The sequence below is a fragment of the Gymnoscopelus microlampas genome (assembly GCF_963454915.1).
Source record: "Gymnoscopelus microlampas genome assembly, chromosome: 17".
NCBI classification, from domain to species: domain Eukaryota; kingdom Metazoa; phylum Chordata; class Actinopteri; order Myctophiformes; family Myctophidae; genus Gymnoscopelus; species Gymnoscopelus microlampas.
This window is the reverse complement of record NC_139954.1, coordinates 30406435-30422230: the sequence shown is the minus strand read 5'-3', so window position 1 is coordinate 30422230 and position 15796 is coordinate 30406435. Positions and strand designations below refer to the sequence as shown.

General features: G+C 39.3%; 1 protein-coding gene across 1 annotated transcript; it reads right to left on the bottom strand.

Annotated features, from left to right (window-relative positions):
- Positions 1-423: 423 nt before the first annotated feature.
- Positions 424-14967, bottom strand: cog3 (component of oligomeric golgi complex 3). The gene is made up of 23 exons (XM_084085136.1): positions 14778-14967; positions 13718-13864; positions 13429-13490; positions 13143-13308; positions 12204-12278; positions 11664-11756; positions 10126-10251; positions 9871-9951; positions 9707-9750; positions 9480-9606; positions 8440-8531; positions 7949-8088; positions 6042-6202; positions 5340-5448; positions 5094-5212; positions 4843-4932; positions 4022-4142; positions 3603-3691; positions 3340-3474; positions 2868-2943; positions 2624-2751; positions 1842-1940; positions 424-1674 (listed from the first exon to the last, which is right to left on the bottom strand). The coding sequence occupies exons 1-23, from the start codon at positions 14934-14936 to the stop codon at positions 1645-1647; spliced, it is 2469 nt and encodes an 822-aa protein (XP_083941262.1). The 5' UTR covers positions 14937-14967; the 3' UTR covers positions 424-1644.
- Between the last annotated feature and the right edge of the window lie 829 nt (positions 14968-15796).

Here is a 15796-nt window from a genome sequence, read left to right as displayed (position 1 = left end):
TCAAACAGTATGTGTGTACACGATTGGATGGATGATTCACTGATAGATAGAAAAGCATGTTACATGTTAATAATCCAGTGAGTGTAGACCTGATCAGGATGTTTGTAAACCAGGTATTTCCAGGTAGAATGATTGTCGTGATGGACGTTTTCACAATATAAAATAAAGTTTGCAGGACATTAACTATGTCTAGTTTGTCAACCTGTGGGTATTGATAACAAAATAATATTTCTAGATATTATATAGCCCATTCTGGCACTATGATGATTTAAACATTTTCTAATTTTTATCCCCACTACTGAGTGCAGGGCTCTACCGATGGCAATAATTGGCTGGTTCGTGTCACTTGTCTAGTTGGGTTTAAGGAGCACGACCGCTAAACTCTTTAGTCTTTATAAAAAAGGGAGACCATAACTGGCACTATAATTTTCAAACCACTTTTTTTAATCAGAATGTTCATAGTTTAATTATACACATAATTTTATACAATGCCAAAGCAAGTGCTGTACTTGTATTTCAGCAACTTTGTTGCTCTCTAGGGATACAGATGGAAAACACACCCATGGCTCATGTCTCTGTTTAGATACAGTGCAAAACTGCTGAAATGTATCCATTATTTTTTCCAGGTTAAAAGTATATTAGTTTTAAGCATCCAAGATACAAAAGAAAAGGTATAAAACACAAAATTTGACATATATGCAACAAATTGCAAAAAAACATTCATGAGGACCATGTGGAAGAATCTTTATGTGAACATTTGACAGGTGAAGAGCAACAATTTGGACTGCCATAAAAAGGGAAAATCTGTTAAACCTGAGAGCCCTGTACAGGCCATTAAAGATATCTACTGTACATTACAGAGAAAAGGCTTTAAACAGAGGAATTACATATTGTGCAGCATGTTGTCTTTTTTATCCTTCCATTTCCATTAAGGGAATCTAAACATCAGAGTGTTAGCCCCCTATTGCCCATTAGCTACCTGGCTGATGAACAACCCTCAGTGCCTCTATTAGCCTGGCTCGAGTGTCCTTGTCTGAGCACTCCACATGATTCACCCTGCTAGCTCTCCGGCCCTCGCTTAGTGTAAAAACTCTTTATACTCAGAACATTGTTATGTTACGAGAAAGGCATTTGTAATCTAAAACCATCCCTCATCCCAAGTGGATGTCTCCTACATAAAAGCAATCCCCTGCTAATACGCATTAAATTTTAACTCAAACAAGCTGATCAAAATCAGAAACAAAAGAAGAAACCTTGATTTCCGGGTTTGTTAAGGACTACAAGATGTATAACTGAACCTCAACGTGCTTGTAGCTGTTGACCATATTCACACAACCGCCATTTTGCTGTTAACGTCAGACCCGTTAAGGTGCGCCGCCCGCCACCCCAACCCCCAAGTATGTAAGTATGTACAAGCAAAATGGCTGCAGTGTGAATATAGCATTTCTGCCGGGGAGTCTTTGGCCTTTATGTGGGACTTTGCTGCATCATAGTGCCCAGTCCAGATAGTGGGACAAGCACAGTCCTCTGGTCATCCCCCCACACGCACTCGGCTCTCGGCTTCATGGGCAAGGCTGGAGTCACAGCACCACTACTCTGTGATCCAGGGGGAGTCCTCCACAGTCACAACACCATTCCTGGAGGCTACTTATTCACAGATAGCAGCAGGTTAATCTGAAAAGGAGCAGGAAAGCATAATGATGCTCACTATGTTTAGCAACCATGTCTGATGTTCCTGTGCGGAAACCAGTCACAGGACTTTGCAATCCGACAACCAATTTTTGTGTATTTTTAAACCTGCTACAGATACCTATTGGGTATGTGCTGACAGTACAGCTCACCTGTTCCATAGAGGGACATGCAATGATTTGAAGGTCTTCTCCGCTGTATTCCTCCTGAAGCAAGGCATGCAGTCTCTGGAATACCTGCTGGATGTTATTCTGTGGAAAAAAAGGCATCCTATTACTGAATGCTGGAAGGAAAAGAATACCATATTTCTGGCCTAGGTCCCTTCACTATCTTGTTTCCATGTCAACCGCTGTATTTTATTTTCCCTCGCTTTCAGCTTCACTTAGCCAGGCACATGATGAACGGTGCACAGAGAGCACAAAGATTCCACTATTAGTGAAGAATCAACTGAAAATGTGTAGTTAATTACAAACAAGTGGTGTTCTCGCCGTGGAGGTATGCAAAGATATTCTTAGCCTTAACCCATTGAGACCTGAAGCCGGTTCTACATGTCTCCTAAATCCCAACAGTTTTCTGAAAAACGTATGTTTCTATATCAGTGTTGCTCAATCTTTTTCATGTCAAGGACCCCCAAAATTATATGTATTTGGCCGCGGACCCCCATCAAAATATTTTGTTCCAGGGACCCCCCAGAAGCAAAGATTTGAGTTAAAATGTTTTCCAAGAATTTTCAAAAATAGCAGATCTACAAGCTCGTAGCGTGGCACTCGGTGCCGTGCTATGAGCTTGTATATCTGCTATTTTTGAATAGCCCAAAGTGTAAAATAATGCTTTTTAGCTCAAATCTAAAAATGACACAGTTCCAGGTCTTTATGGGTTAACAATGCCTTGTGAGACACAGACTCAGGCAGCTCCTTGTCTTTCTGCCACCCACCCGGACAGGCTTGAAAAGGATGAACTCTGTGTCTCTGTTCGCCAGGTACAAGGACATGCTCTGTAAAGTGGCTGGCAGCTTGCTCTTCATCACCCGGTAGGTAGCCATCACTATATCGTTGATCTTTGCTAAAAGGAGAATATAAACACAGGGGGGAGAACTATTAGTGGCATGCCTTATAGCACACGCTATATAGAGTTTGATAAATGATGATGCCATTGGCATTTCCTCAGACAAATCTCACCTGGCTGTGCCCAAGGTTGCTGGGAGAGATTGTATGAGGGACCTCCTTGGATCGCCATGGTTTTGAGAGCTGCCACCTGACAGCAGACATAAAGCCATAGTAAATCTGACAGATTGGACAAATAGAAGTGACTAATTATGCTAGTTTTAAAAAAAGCCACTTATGCCACTTAGAGTAAAGAAGTACATTTAAATAAAAAGCACACTAGTAGTTAGTTACACTGTTAGACAGAGATAAAGACTCATCATGGGTCGCTGAATTGCATAATCACTGAGTGAATAGTAAAACAAACAGATTTAATTATTTTAGCTTTTTCTTTTATTCTTTTGACATAAAAGACAAAACAAGGTGACCTTCTGTGAGGTGTGAATAAGCAAAGAAAGTTTTTTTTTTTTTTTAAAGAAATGAAGGTCAGGATGTGCAGTCTATGCCTGTGGCAAAGTCTGCCTTTGCTGCTCCATCTAACAGTTACCTTGGTAAGAAACTCCTCAAGGTTCCCCACGAAGATCTGAGTCTGCTGCTGGATGAACTGCTCACAGCTGAACTTGAGGTGGCGGTCCACATCCTTCTTGGAGTCAATGTAGTGCTCCTTTATCTCCGGTGTTCCCTGGAGGCCACAGAGAAGAAATGTTTTAGTACTATCACTTGCCATTTCCCAAGGCAGAGCTCTATTAAAGTATATGGAGTGTATGATATGCTTCACACACACACAAACAAACAAAAAAGACATTCTACCTCTAACAGGAATTCAAGTATGGCATTGTGACTGTTAAGTCGGAAGAATTTGGGAACAGCCTTCGGGTTCAGGATTTTGAAGGCGGCATCTGAACAGAGAGCACAAAGATTAGATCTGACTGGATGCAGAATACCACTGCCCTCTAGTGTTGGAAAGTAAACATGACCTTGACTGAGATGAGATCACATTGGATGGTGAGGTGTGGGGTGGGGGGAGGCAACAGAAGGAGCATGTCTGCCCTCCAAGCCACACGTTAATGTACATTACGGCGTTAGATTACACTGTAATTTCCACTTTGGTTGTTGCCATTGGTGCATGTGATGGGCACAAGTACCTTAATGAGCACTGAGGACATAATGTAATGACTGGCTTTATGGAGCTGAGCAACAAGCCCCCCCTCCCCTTTTAATTATCTCACCTCGTGTTTTCTTCAGGTCCAGTGAGATTTCTTTGATGGCAAAATCGGTGTGGAAGGGGGCAATCTGTTCGCGCATTATCAGCAGGTGTTTGATCAGGAACAGTTGCCCGTCTATTTGTGTCTACAGAAGATGAAACCACACTGTTAGATCCACCGCAGGCAGCAGCTACCACAGAAGGGAATGTGCTGGCTGACTGAGGCACAGCGAGTAGATAAAGAGCACAAGCCTTGAGAGAACGACGATAGGCCTAATAATTGTTGATTAACAAAAGGGGAATGTTACAATGAGAACAGGCATTTGGCAACATTTATTGCTCAGATAGAGACACAAATGTTAGAAAAACAACTGCATTAGCATGGGGCGGAGTCTCCTCCAATCAGATTGATGCTACTGAGCTGGAATGAACGGTGAGGCTGAAATGGGCCAGTTACCACTCATAATGACAGCGAATGTGAAGGTGAGAAGCAAATACAAATAAAGTATGGTCTGCTCTGCTGATCAGCTTGACAGAGTACCATTAAGCCTGATTTATACTTAGTTGCATGCTGGTATCGCGCACTGAAAAATGGCCGATCTACAATGTGTCACATCTGCTATTCTTAGCGTGCGACAAAGTATAAATTGAGCATCAAGAATTTCATACGTTGACACCTCAGCTGTTTTAATTATGGACCACTAGTCTTAAAGATTGTAAGCAAAATGAAAGCATGCTTTTTGAAACAGAATGGATATTGTTTAATACATCAACAGAATGGGGCACTTGAAATGTTTTTCATAAGAAATAATCTTTTTAATAATAAAAAAGTTCTGAGATAAAAACCTTGTTTTTAAGGATGATATCAGAGGCTTTAAGCAGGGACTGGATGCAGGCAGATAAGGCTTCTTGAGATAAACCCTGAAAGACTGCCCTCTGGAAGGAAAAAAAATAAACACAGCTCACACTAAACAGCAAAGACCATAAGAAATTCAGAGACGAGAATGACATTATACTGCATCCTACCACATAATGCAATTGTGAATAATGTATTCCATACCAACAGACATTATGCAAAATGGCAAGCAATGACTCACATCTATACACCTGTAGAGCTTGGACAGACAAACCAGTGTTCTTCTGACTGTGGGGTACCACATGCCATGCAGGTCAGCAGGAGAAACAGATGTCTGCAGGCGTGATGCCTCTACTATTCCTGTGTTCACAGTACACAAAGGGAGAGCCACGAAGCACATGTCAAGAATGCATCCGACAATTTAGGGAGAAAACACGACCATACCATGGCAGCAATAATACAATTCCAGCTAGTGGAGAAGACTGACCGGCATTACTGTTTCTCCTGGAGTCTGAATCTTCAAGCTGTACGTCAGAAAATAAAGACTCTTGTGACACTAGCTTCATCTGCTCTTCCTTTAAGCTCTGAGCGATTCTCTGTTCCGACATGGGGGAGGAGAAAAAAAGGATTGGGGGGGGGGGGGGGGGCAGGGAAGGTGTTAAAAGTGTGCTTCCTCTATTTTGTTTTAAGCAATTAACCAATTTTACACAGTTTTTAGCTGCTAGATTAAATCAATGCACTTTATTTGTTTTTTTTATTTATTTATTTTTATAATTACCAAATTAATTAGTTGCAAGGAAATTTTCTCACACAATTTGAAAACTACATTTTCATAACAGGTAGTGCCTCCGTGTGAGAACAGCTTTGGCAAATAACCAGCCCTCCTGCTCAAGCTCAATTAATTAAATTACGTTACGCAATGCTGGTTTATTAGAAGCCAGATGTGCTTACATCACCACGACTTAATTTAATTAATTCCCCCTCATACAAAGCCTGGTGACTTTTAGTCTTAGAGTCTAGGCTTTCCAAAAAAATAAACACAAAATAATTATTAAAGTTATCCATTTCATAACTTGTCCAACAGTGAACAAGCTATACGTATTTAGCATAATATAAACATTCTGTCTCCGGTGACTTTAAGTCTTGTACAGGTAAACATATACACCATTATAGAGAATATGTGACTCACCTCCATCATTTCCAGTTTCTCTGGGTAGGCCAGGTCCCCTGGAGCAGGGTTGTAGCCAGTGATATCGGTCTGAATGTAAATGTGAGTCCTGTAGACGAGTCTCTCCTGGACATCCTCCAGCATCTGCTTCACCACCGCCTCAAAGGCCCCCAACTGACCCGCTACACACACACACACACACACACACACACACACACACACACACACACACTTAAGTGGATAGATCAACCACTTGCTCAAGCGGGTGCCATTACAAAGGCTGCAGATTGTCTGATTTCTATCGAACCATTACATTTTCGAATGACTGCTGGAATTCTGGTGCCGTTCACCCAAAATGTACAAATAGACTGTCTGTACTTTTAGTTTTCATACAATAGATATTTTTCCAGTTTAAACTCTTGTTTAAACTCTACATAGAGGTCACTTTGCCACTTTTGCATGAACTGATCTTTCAAGCCTCAGTTCAACAGTTAGGCTTGATTTACACTGCGCATGGATGCACCAGAACTTGTAAATCTGCTAGTCTGCAATAAATCAGGCATTCATTGCTGATGTTGTTACACATTTTGTGCGAGCCAGAGATAAAACAAACCACAGTAATTGAGAACTATCTGCTTAACCTGCAAGACCCATGGCAGAGGATGATGCCTGTGGATCAATATCTGTTGTTTAGAAGCATTTTGGATTCAGGTCAAAGGGATGTGAATGAGGTATACGTACTATGCAAATTGTGCTTAAGCATCGTGTCAGTGCCACTAAGCAACACAATAAAAGCAGCAGTAATACATTTGTCATAACCCCACAAAATACCTGTTCTTCCCCAACACAGACATCCATAACTGGGACATTATATGCTATGACACTTCTCTGTGTCCGTCCAGTAATCAAAGACATGTTCCATTTGCCGAAAGAAGTGTCTAGCAAACATTGTAAGTAGTGAGGGTTGTCAGAACATGATAAACACTGTAGACAAAAGATATAAGATCCCTTCATGCAACTGTTTCTCTCTCTGGTATTGCCTGCACTGTGTTGTATGCACAATGGAGAGGGGAATACAGAGGGATCTCTCAGCTTTCGAGTAGTTTACAATCACAACTGACCCGTGTCAAGAAAAATGCCGGCCTATATCAACTTGAAAAAGACACATTGATTTAATGTGAAGAATGTCTTCATTCTGATTCAAAGAATTGTACATTTGAAACAGGTTTTGTACAAGTACAATGTGAAAGTGAAGGCAGCTCTCCGTCTGTAATATTCAAGAGCAATAAAATGGGTTTGTCCCCCAAAATGGCCCAAAGATCATGATAAATATTCATGAACTCAATGTTGAGTGATATAATCTTGACTATCATGGAGGGCAGGCATAATTATGAGCATCAGTATCCATTAAGCCCCAACAACTCCAATGGGTCGCTTCCTCCATCCATAAATATGGATGTGTTCTTGGCGAGTGCGACAGGTTCAACTAGCTTTAACCCATTGAGACCTGAAGCCGATTCTACATGTCTCCTAAATCTCAACAGTTTTCTGAAAAACGTATGTTTCTATATCAGTGGTGCTCAATCTTTTTCATGTCAAGGACCCCCAAAATGATATGTATTTGGCCACGGACCCCCATCAAAATATTTTGTTCCAGGGACCCCCAGAAGCAAAGATTTGAGTTAAAAATGTTTGATTTAAAAATATATTGTGTTCAAAGATTTTCACACATTTTCATGATTTTTCAAAAATAGCAGATCTACAAGCTCGTAGCGCGCTATGAGCTTGTAGATCTGCTATTTTTGAATAGCCTAAAGTGTAAAATAATGCTTTTTAGCTCAAATCTAAAAATGACACAGTTCCAGGTATTAATGGGTTAAGAAGGACAAAAATAATGTAAATGAGGAAAAAATAAACAAACACCCCACCATTGTTGTGTACGTGGTCTTCCAGCATCTCGTTCTTGAGGATGCCACAGAGCTCAGAGAGCGTCTCCAGGTGGATGACATGGATGATTAGTGGCCGGAGGACATCATACAGGGACAAACACAACTTTTCTAGCAGCTCACTGTCAGGGACAAAGACATTACTTTGATGAAACGCCTTTCCTTTACAAGGCAAAGAAGCCCGTATTCAACGCTTGCGATCATATAAAAAACTATGCAAAATGTGTAGCTTTAAATAATGGTGTATATGGGGGTACGCTTGTCATCTTTAAAACAATTATAAAAAACTGATGACTCTTATTTGTACATTGTCATATAAAATGTCAGGAATACATGCATAGTACAAAGTGCACACGTGTAATGCAAGTGAGGCCAGCCTCCCAAATAAACATGTAGTTCTTGTACGTATGCATGCATGCAGCCAGACAGACAATGATTCACTGTCCATCTCGATCAAGCACGGTTTTACTCACTCTAGCTTGGTTGTAGGTTTAGAGAAGAACTCATTGTACAGCTGGTGCTCATCCTGGCAGACGTGAACCATGAAGGCACAGCCACTGCGCACCTGTTGGAACACACAGAATCACAGCCTGCAGCACTGCAAACTATACTATGGATGGGTCCATGAAAAGTAAAACTGAACAAAGACGGAGAGAGGGACTGGGGCTACCATGTAAGCCTTTCTTCTCTTGATTGTTTATGGTGACTAAAATGAGAATGAACCCTTGCCTTAATGCCTTTATGGACAATATCAGGTTGATCTACAGAATAAATACATTTAAAAAAATCCATCATTTGTTAAATAAGTGGTTAGCACATTGCCTGCCAGAGTTTTTTCAGATTTTTAGCTGTTGCCTGCCAGGGTTTTGCCATGTTTTTGGTACCTGTTCGCGTAGCCACAGATTTTTTTCCTCCAGTATGATTGATCCCCAGATGGTTTCTAATCACAGATGAGATTCAGGTGTGGTTTCACAAATGTCAACGAGGTCATTTTGACCTCGTTGACATGTTTGGTTGATGTTTCAATATAGCTCAAAAGCAGTAGTTTTAAACCAAAAAACAAAGTGAATTGTTTGTCCGTTTGAATTTTAACATTGAAGTGAATGGAGCAGCAAATCTTCGAACATTTTTAGCTCCTAATCTGTTCATAATTCGACAAGGGTTGAAATTATAAAAAAATGCAAAAAAAAAAAAAAAAATTTTTTTTTGATTTTTTTTTTTTTTTTTTCCCTTTTTTCCAAAGACGTATATATACGTCTTTGGCAGACAACAGCTGATAATTAAAAGACGTATATATACGTCTTTGGCAGCTAATGTGTTAATCAGATCAATTTCAATTATAAAAATCAATTTGAATTATGTTGTGTCGATTCGTTGATGTATGTATGAAAAAAATGGGGGGAAATATACAAAAACGTGCTTCTCGATAATTCAGTTGTAAGTCAGTAATTGTTTCTGAATGTCGGTTTCCATATATTTTCGGTGAATTGCCCAGCCCTAGCTAGTTTCTCACCAGTGCACAGTGGTCTTTGCTGTTTTGGCCAGTCAGTTCAGTAATGGTGGACGTGATGCTGGGGCTGAGGAGCTGTTCTCTCTGGTCCAGGTAGCACTGATGTATCTCATCAAGAAGCTGACAGTACCTGGTCATACAAGAGTATGGGGGGATTCATTCAATCAATCAATCAATCAATCAATCAATCAAGCAAAGGCATTTTAGAAATCACAGCTTGCAATACTTACTCTGGGATCTTCTCAGCCCGCTGCTCTATCTGTTCAATGAGTGACTGCAAGAAATATATTGTAAATACATGTTGTTTTAATTCATAATTTGATGATTGAAAGGTATTTACAGTATGCCATATATGTTACGACAATAATGTTATATTATAACATTATATACTCACTCTAACTTTGGGTGCAGCAGCTCTAAACTTGACATAGTATAACGTGAAGGCATTGTCTGCATTGGCCAAGCCCAATGGATCCTGAAAAATATTAAGAGACGTGTAAGTGATAATGCATGATGAGGTGTCCCTCCCAATATAAGGATTTTTCCTATATCGGAACAACTTGTCATGCGTTTTGGATTAAACATATGACAGGGTTTTTATGGTGTATGGATCATGTTGATTTACAAAGGCTAAAGCACATTTTCTTACCCTTTTAGTTAACTGGCTGGTGAGATTCTGCATAGTGTTCACAATGTGGCTCTTTATGAAATGCATAGCTTTGGAAAGACATTGTTTAAACTTGACCATATAAACTGGGTAATCCTTGAAGTTTGGCTGCAATAAATAGTAATACACAACAAAATATTAGTTATTACAATACATAACACAATTATAGTCATGTTACAGTATAATCCTAGTAATTATAGGACATTTTTGTTTTAAATGTATAATTGAAAACCTAACTAGTAAGAGCATGTGTAATAACAGTTTAATTAAAGAGTAATAATGAAACACTAAATCATGTATTTGAGCTGTAACCATCCAATATTCACAAAAAAAACAAAAATACAGGTAATGTATTGTCAGTGCTGCCATCTACAGGTTGAAAGTCACCCTGCTGCATAACTCTTGACTCGCCTAAAAATAAATGACGTCAGGGTTTACTGACGTCATTTAACACTTCTTTAAGTTCTTCTTAAAGTCAATGACACTTTTTAAAGTGTCATTGACAGTGATAGTGACAGTGGGTGCGCTCATTTAAGGACTGCCAGTAACCTCCTAGTCACAATTCAGACAGAGAACAGCAACAATGGAATGTGTTGCAAGCAATAATCAAGTGCATGTAATTAACTAGAGTAGGTCACCATGTATACAGTTAGCACACGTGTAGGAGTTAGGATTAAACTTTCTCGCTTTCAAACAGTCAGGGCAATAGCAGTTGTAATCTGATAATAGATGAAGAAGCGCTGCGTGGGTCCGTAATTATGGCAAACTGCAAACAGGTGCTCTTTGGAAAGGGTTATAGTTTCAGGACAAACGTTCTAAGTCAATTTCCTTTGTAGGCATCACAGTGGAAAAAATAAGGCAGTGAACTTAAAAAGGTCCAAGGCAGCTCTGATCAGTTCAAGTAGAAAATCTTTTATTCCATAATAAAGCAAGGAAGTTTAAAAAACGCTGGTGACCAACGCATTTCGGCCGGAGACCTTCATCAGGGTCCCCTGAGGATCCACTGTGACACCTACAAAGGAAATTAACTTAGAACTCTTGTCCTGAAGCAGTTGTAATCTGTTGAAGTTTCCTAGTGTGTTTGAGGCGCTGCGATTTATAACAGATTTAGTTCAACTAGGTGCAATGTACAACCACCCTGGAGCAAGTGTGTCTGTGTCACGAAAGCACTACAGTGTCAGTCACTACATACTGTATGCCCGGATACCTCCCACTCCATCCACCCAACTTTGGTTGATTTTCACATATGTGTAGTAGGCGAGAGCATTCATTAATCTTTAAAAAGGAGAAACCTTTCTAAACATTGTCATCAACATGCTTTACAATTAGCTATTAAAATATGCAAGGATATACAGTGATCACATTTATTCATTTCATGTGGGATGACATTTACATTTCAATAAAGCAGTATATTCTCCTGTTTTACTGCAGCTACTGGTTCTTAGAATCTTGATAAAATAAATAAATGATTTTGATTTTGCAGATCATCTTTTTCTGATTTCTGTCTTACAGATACTTACATTGGAAGAAACATATTCAATGCAGTCATCCAACTTCGACAGCATTGGTATAAAACCTTCACTATTTACAGATAAGGTGGGTGAGTTCAATTTCTGCAAAGACAGAAAAAGCAGGGCTTGAAAATAAATTATTCTTGATTTCTGTTCTGAAACAGAATTATGGTCCTGTACTCATGTAACACCGTCTAGACAACATTTCATATGTGATTGCAAAACAAATTAAAAATGAAATGGCCACTTCACCCATATTATATTTGTATAGATTACCAATTATGTTTTGCGACCATTTATTTATCTACAATTGATTCTCAAGCACCCAAGAATCAAATCAATACACATGCTTACAATTTCGTTTTCATTGTACAGTATTTATACATTTTAAGACTGGGGAAGAATGTGCCATTTGAGGAACCCAACTTAACTTATTAAGTTACTTTTAACTCTCCAAAATATAAGTACAGAAAGTACTGTGTGTGGTTATCTGCTAAGATACAGACACAAAAGGGAATTAATGGAAAATAAAAAAATAATTCAGCATACCGTGTTTATGGTTTCCAACTCATTAAAGTATGAAAGTTTCTGCTGTATACTCTCTGCCAGATCAACAAGCTCGGACTGTAAAAAGAGAAAATAGAAAAACATGTTTATTGCTACAATCCTAGACTGATTTGAACAAATAATGTTATTTTACATCGTTATTGTTAATACAATATAACTAGCACATCTGCAGTGGTTGTAGGTGGTCTTGAGACAATGTCAATAGTTATTTGAAGCAGACGGCGCCACAGATTGGACATCAGATGCACCGCCATCTTTACTTTAGTTCGGACATTGGTGCAATTACCTCTCTCAGTCAGAAGAGAAAGACAACAGACCTAACTTAAAGGACGACTTCACCCATTTTCATATAATTGGTCCTCACTAATGCTCATGATAATAATTGGTCTCAGTGGAGGGCTGTGGGGGTTCAGAAACCTGCCTACCAGTGACATCATCGTTAGGCAGGGTTTTTTTTTCAAACAAGATTTCAAATTTATTATTTAGATCTTTATTAACGCGAGAACAATGGCTTCCATTATAGCATGCTAACTGGTAGGTGGGATTCTGAACTGACCACATCCCTCCTCTGACACAAGCTCACAATGCGCTGCGTGTTGTGACTGTGAGCTTCTAGATCGGCTATTTTCACTATTTTTGCATGTCACCATCATGCAATGAAGTATAATACAGGTTTAAGTGGTTAATCAGACTAATTGATTCAGTCGATTATAAACAATCTATACAAAATGTTTGTATTGATAATTAAAAAAAAATAAAAAATGCTTCTCAATTAATCAATTAACGTACACGAGCAAGAATAAGTCAGTTATTAGTTCTAAATATCGGTTTCGATAGATATTTTTCCGATGAATTTCCCAGCCCTAATTATATCTACAGAGTAGTAGAGTTTATATTGACAAAATGTGTATTTGCCCTTACCTGCTCTTTAAGCAGTTGCTCACAGGCCTCATGTAGGGTGCCTGTCTTATTAGATACAAACAGGTACTGCTTCTGAAGGGAGTCCAGATGATCCAGGGCTGCATTGACATCTTTCAAAATGGCATCACATTGTACCTGGTAACAATTTAGGCTTTCTCTGGTTTCCCTGAAGGAGATGCACACATTTAAGCTCATTAGCTTACCAATTGGTGCGGGTTATTCGTTGGTTTTAGCCTGATTTACAATGTTTAAATTAGACCTAGAAAGGCCATGTAACAAAGAGAACCTGTATTTCGCTCCTTCATCCTGGTCCATTTTGGACTGTAGCTTGGCAAACCAAGAGAAAAACTGCAAAACAAATAGGTTTCAAATGATGCGCATATGGCTAAAATGTATCTATATGTTGCAGTAGCCTTGGATCAAGACTATCATAGATGTATTTTATTTTTCATCAATTTTGCGTATCTATGATACGAAAGTAAAAGTCAGACTCGATAAAATACATCTATGATAGTCTTGATCCAGGGCTAATGTTGCTGGCAACGTTGCTATAAAAGGTAGGTAATATAATTCACCTGTTGTGCAGTTTCTATCCTGTCATTCTCCATATCAAGTATTTGGAAGCCCTTGAGCAGGACATCTTCTGTTGAGGCTGGCACAGTTGTTGTGAATGGGGACTGTAAAGAACGTGACGAAAGGCTACACAAGTCCTCGATGGGCAACTGAAAAACAAAGCGATGTGGAGTATAATATTATTATTACTTTCCTAGCTTTCATTTACAGCTGTGTGTGGATGGCTTGACGTGGCCGGGTGTTGAGCTGTCCGTCTCAAAAGCAAACTTGCTTTTGCTGAGGGAAAGCCACTATACTAGCCAGATTTAGACAGTGGTGGAAAAAGTACTCACATTCCTTACTTAAGTAAAAGTATCAATACTGCAATGTAGAAATACTCTGTTTCAAGTAAAAGTCCGGAATTCTAGTACTTGAGAAAAAGTACAAAAGTATTGGCAACAAAATGTACTTAAAGTGCCAAAAGTAGAAAGTACTCTTTAAGCAGAATGTGCCATTTCACAAGTTTTCAAATATATAAACAATCTTTTGAAAATAGCAGATCAGATCTACAAGCTCTGTAGATCTGCTATTTTCAAATGGCCGAAATGTATATAGGGCTTAAGTGGGTAATGTATGTGTTGTAATAATAATCAAAATCTACAAAGTAACTAGTAGGTTTTCTAATACTTTGAGTAAAAAGTACAATATTTGACTCTGAGATGTAGTAGTGGAGTAAAAGTAAAACTATACAATTGGAAATACTCCATTAAAGTAAAAGTACTTCAACATTGTACTTAAGTACAGTACTTGAGTAAATGTACTTTACTCAAGTACTGTCCACCACTGGATTTAGACAGATCACAATATATGTCAGTCTTGTATCAAGGCTAAGACAGTACTTACTTTACGAGATTATTGCAGTGTTGGGTTGAAATATCAAATTAAGAGCAGGGTACAGTCAGTGCATAACTATACATGATAGCCATGCACCATACAGTTAATAATAATGTAATAATTCCTTAGCAGGTTAACATTGGAAACCTTGTTAGCTTTGCTAGCTGGTTTCGATGGCATCTCACTCACCTCTGAAGGAATGGACAGTGTCTCGGCGGCAGATCGAATCTCCAGGATGGAGTCTGCCTGTCTCTCTGTGAGGGGGGCCGTGCCGTCAACACGTCGGTCCCACAGCGAAAGTTTTTCACGCGTTTCATCCGAAATGGACTGATCTACAGACGCCATCATCACTTTGAACCAACACCATCCAACGTCAGCAACAAACAGGATACTTCCTGCTCGGGGAAAGTGGGCGGAGTTTGGCGTTGCCAGATTGTGCGAGGGAAATCAGCATCGAGGTTTATGGAAACAAGCCCAAAAGAAGCGACCAGGCGACGGCCATTTGAACATATAGCCGACCTACAAGCTCACGGAGAGTGAAAGAAAGAGAGGTTGCTTTTGAACATTTTTTAAACATTTTAACAACACAAATCTTGTAATAATACATATTAATTTGGGGGTCATTGACATGAAAATGTTTAAGAACCACTGGTTTAAATAACATTAGGATCCAGGAAACAAGCCCAAATAAGCAACTACACTTCAGAAACAAGCCCAAAAAAACACAACCCGCAAGTAGCGACTTTACAGAAAAATAAGCACAGAATCGCATATAATAAGCGGACATGGCAACACTGGCGGATACGGAGTTGGATTTAATAAGCTTATGATATGTCTGGTCTGAAGTTGACGGTAGACTGCTGATCCGGTCTGCGTCCTGAACAGGATACGGAAACAAAGCTTTTGTTAACGTGCGTGCACAATTTTGCCGGATACAGTAGGCGGGCTTTAGAGCGGATCGGACTGCTTGTTTTGGAATAGAAACCAGGATTTCCACAGGTTCTGCGGAAAGCCTGGTGACTCGAGGTCTAGTCTGCGTCACATGGAAATCTCTCAAAACTGATTATTCCATTAAAAAAAAATGTCGGTAAAGAATACAAGCAAATAAGTAACCCATTCGGTAAAAATGCATTTTACCGAATGGGTTGGTTGGTCTAGTGGTGGACTTGAATACTTTATGCCAGAAAATTGATAGACTATAAATTCAT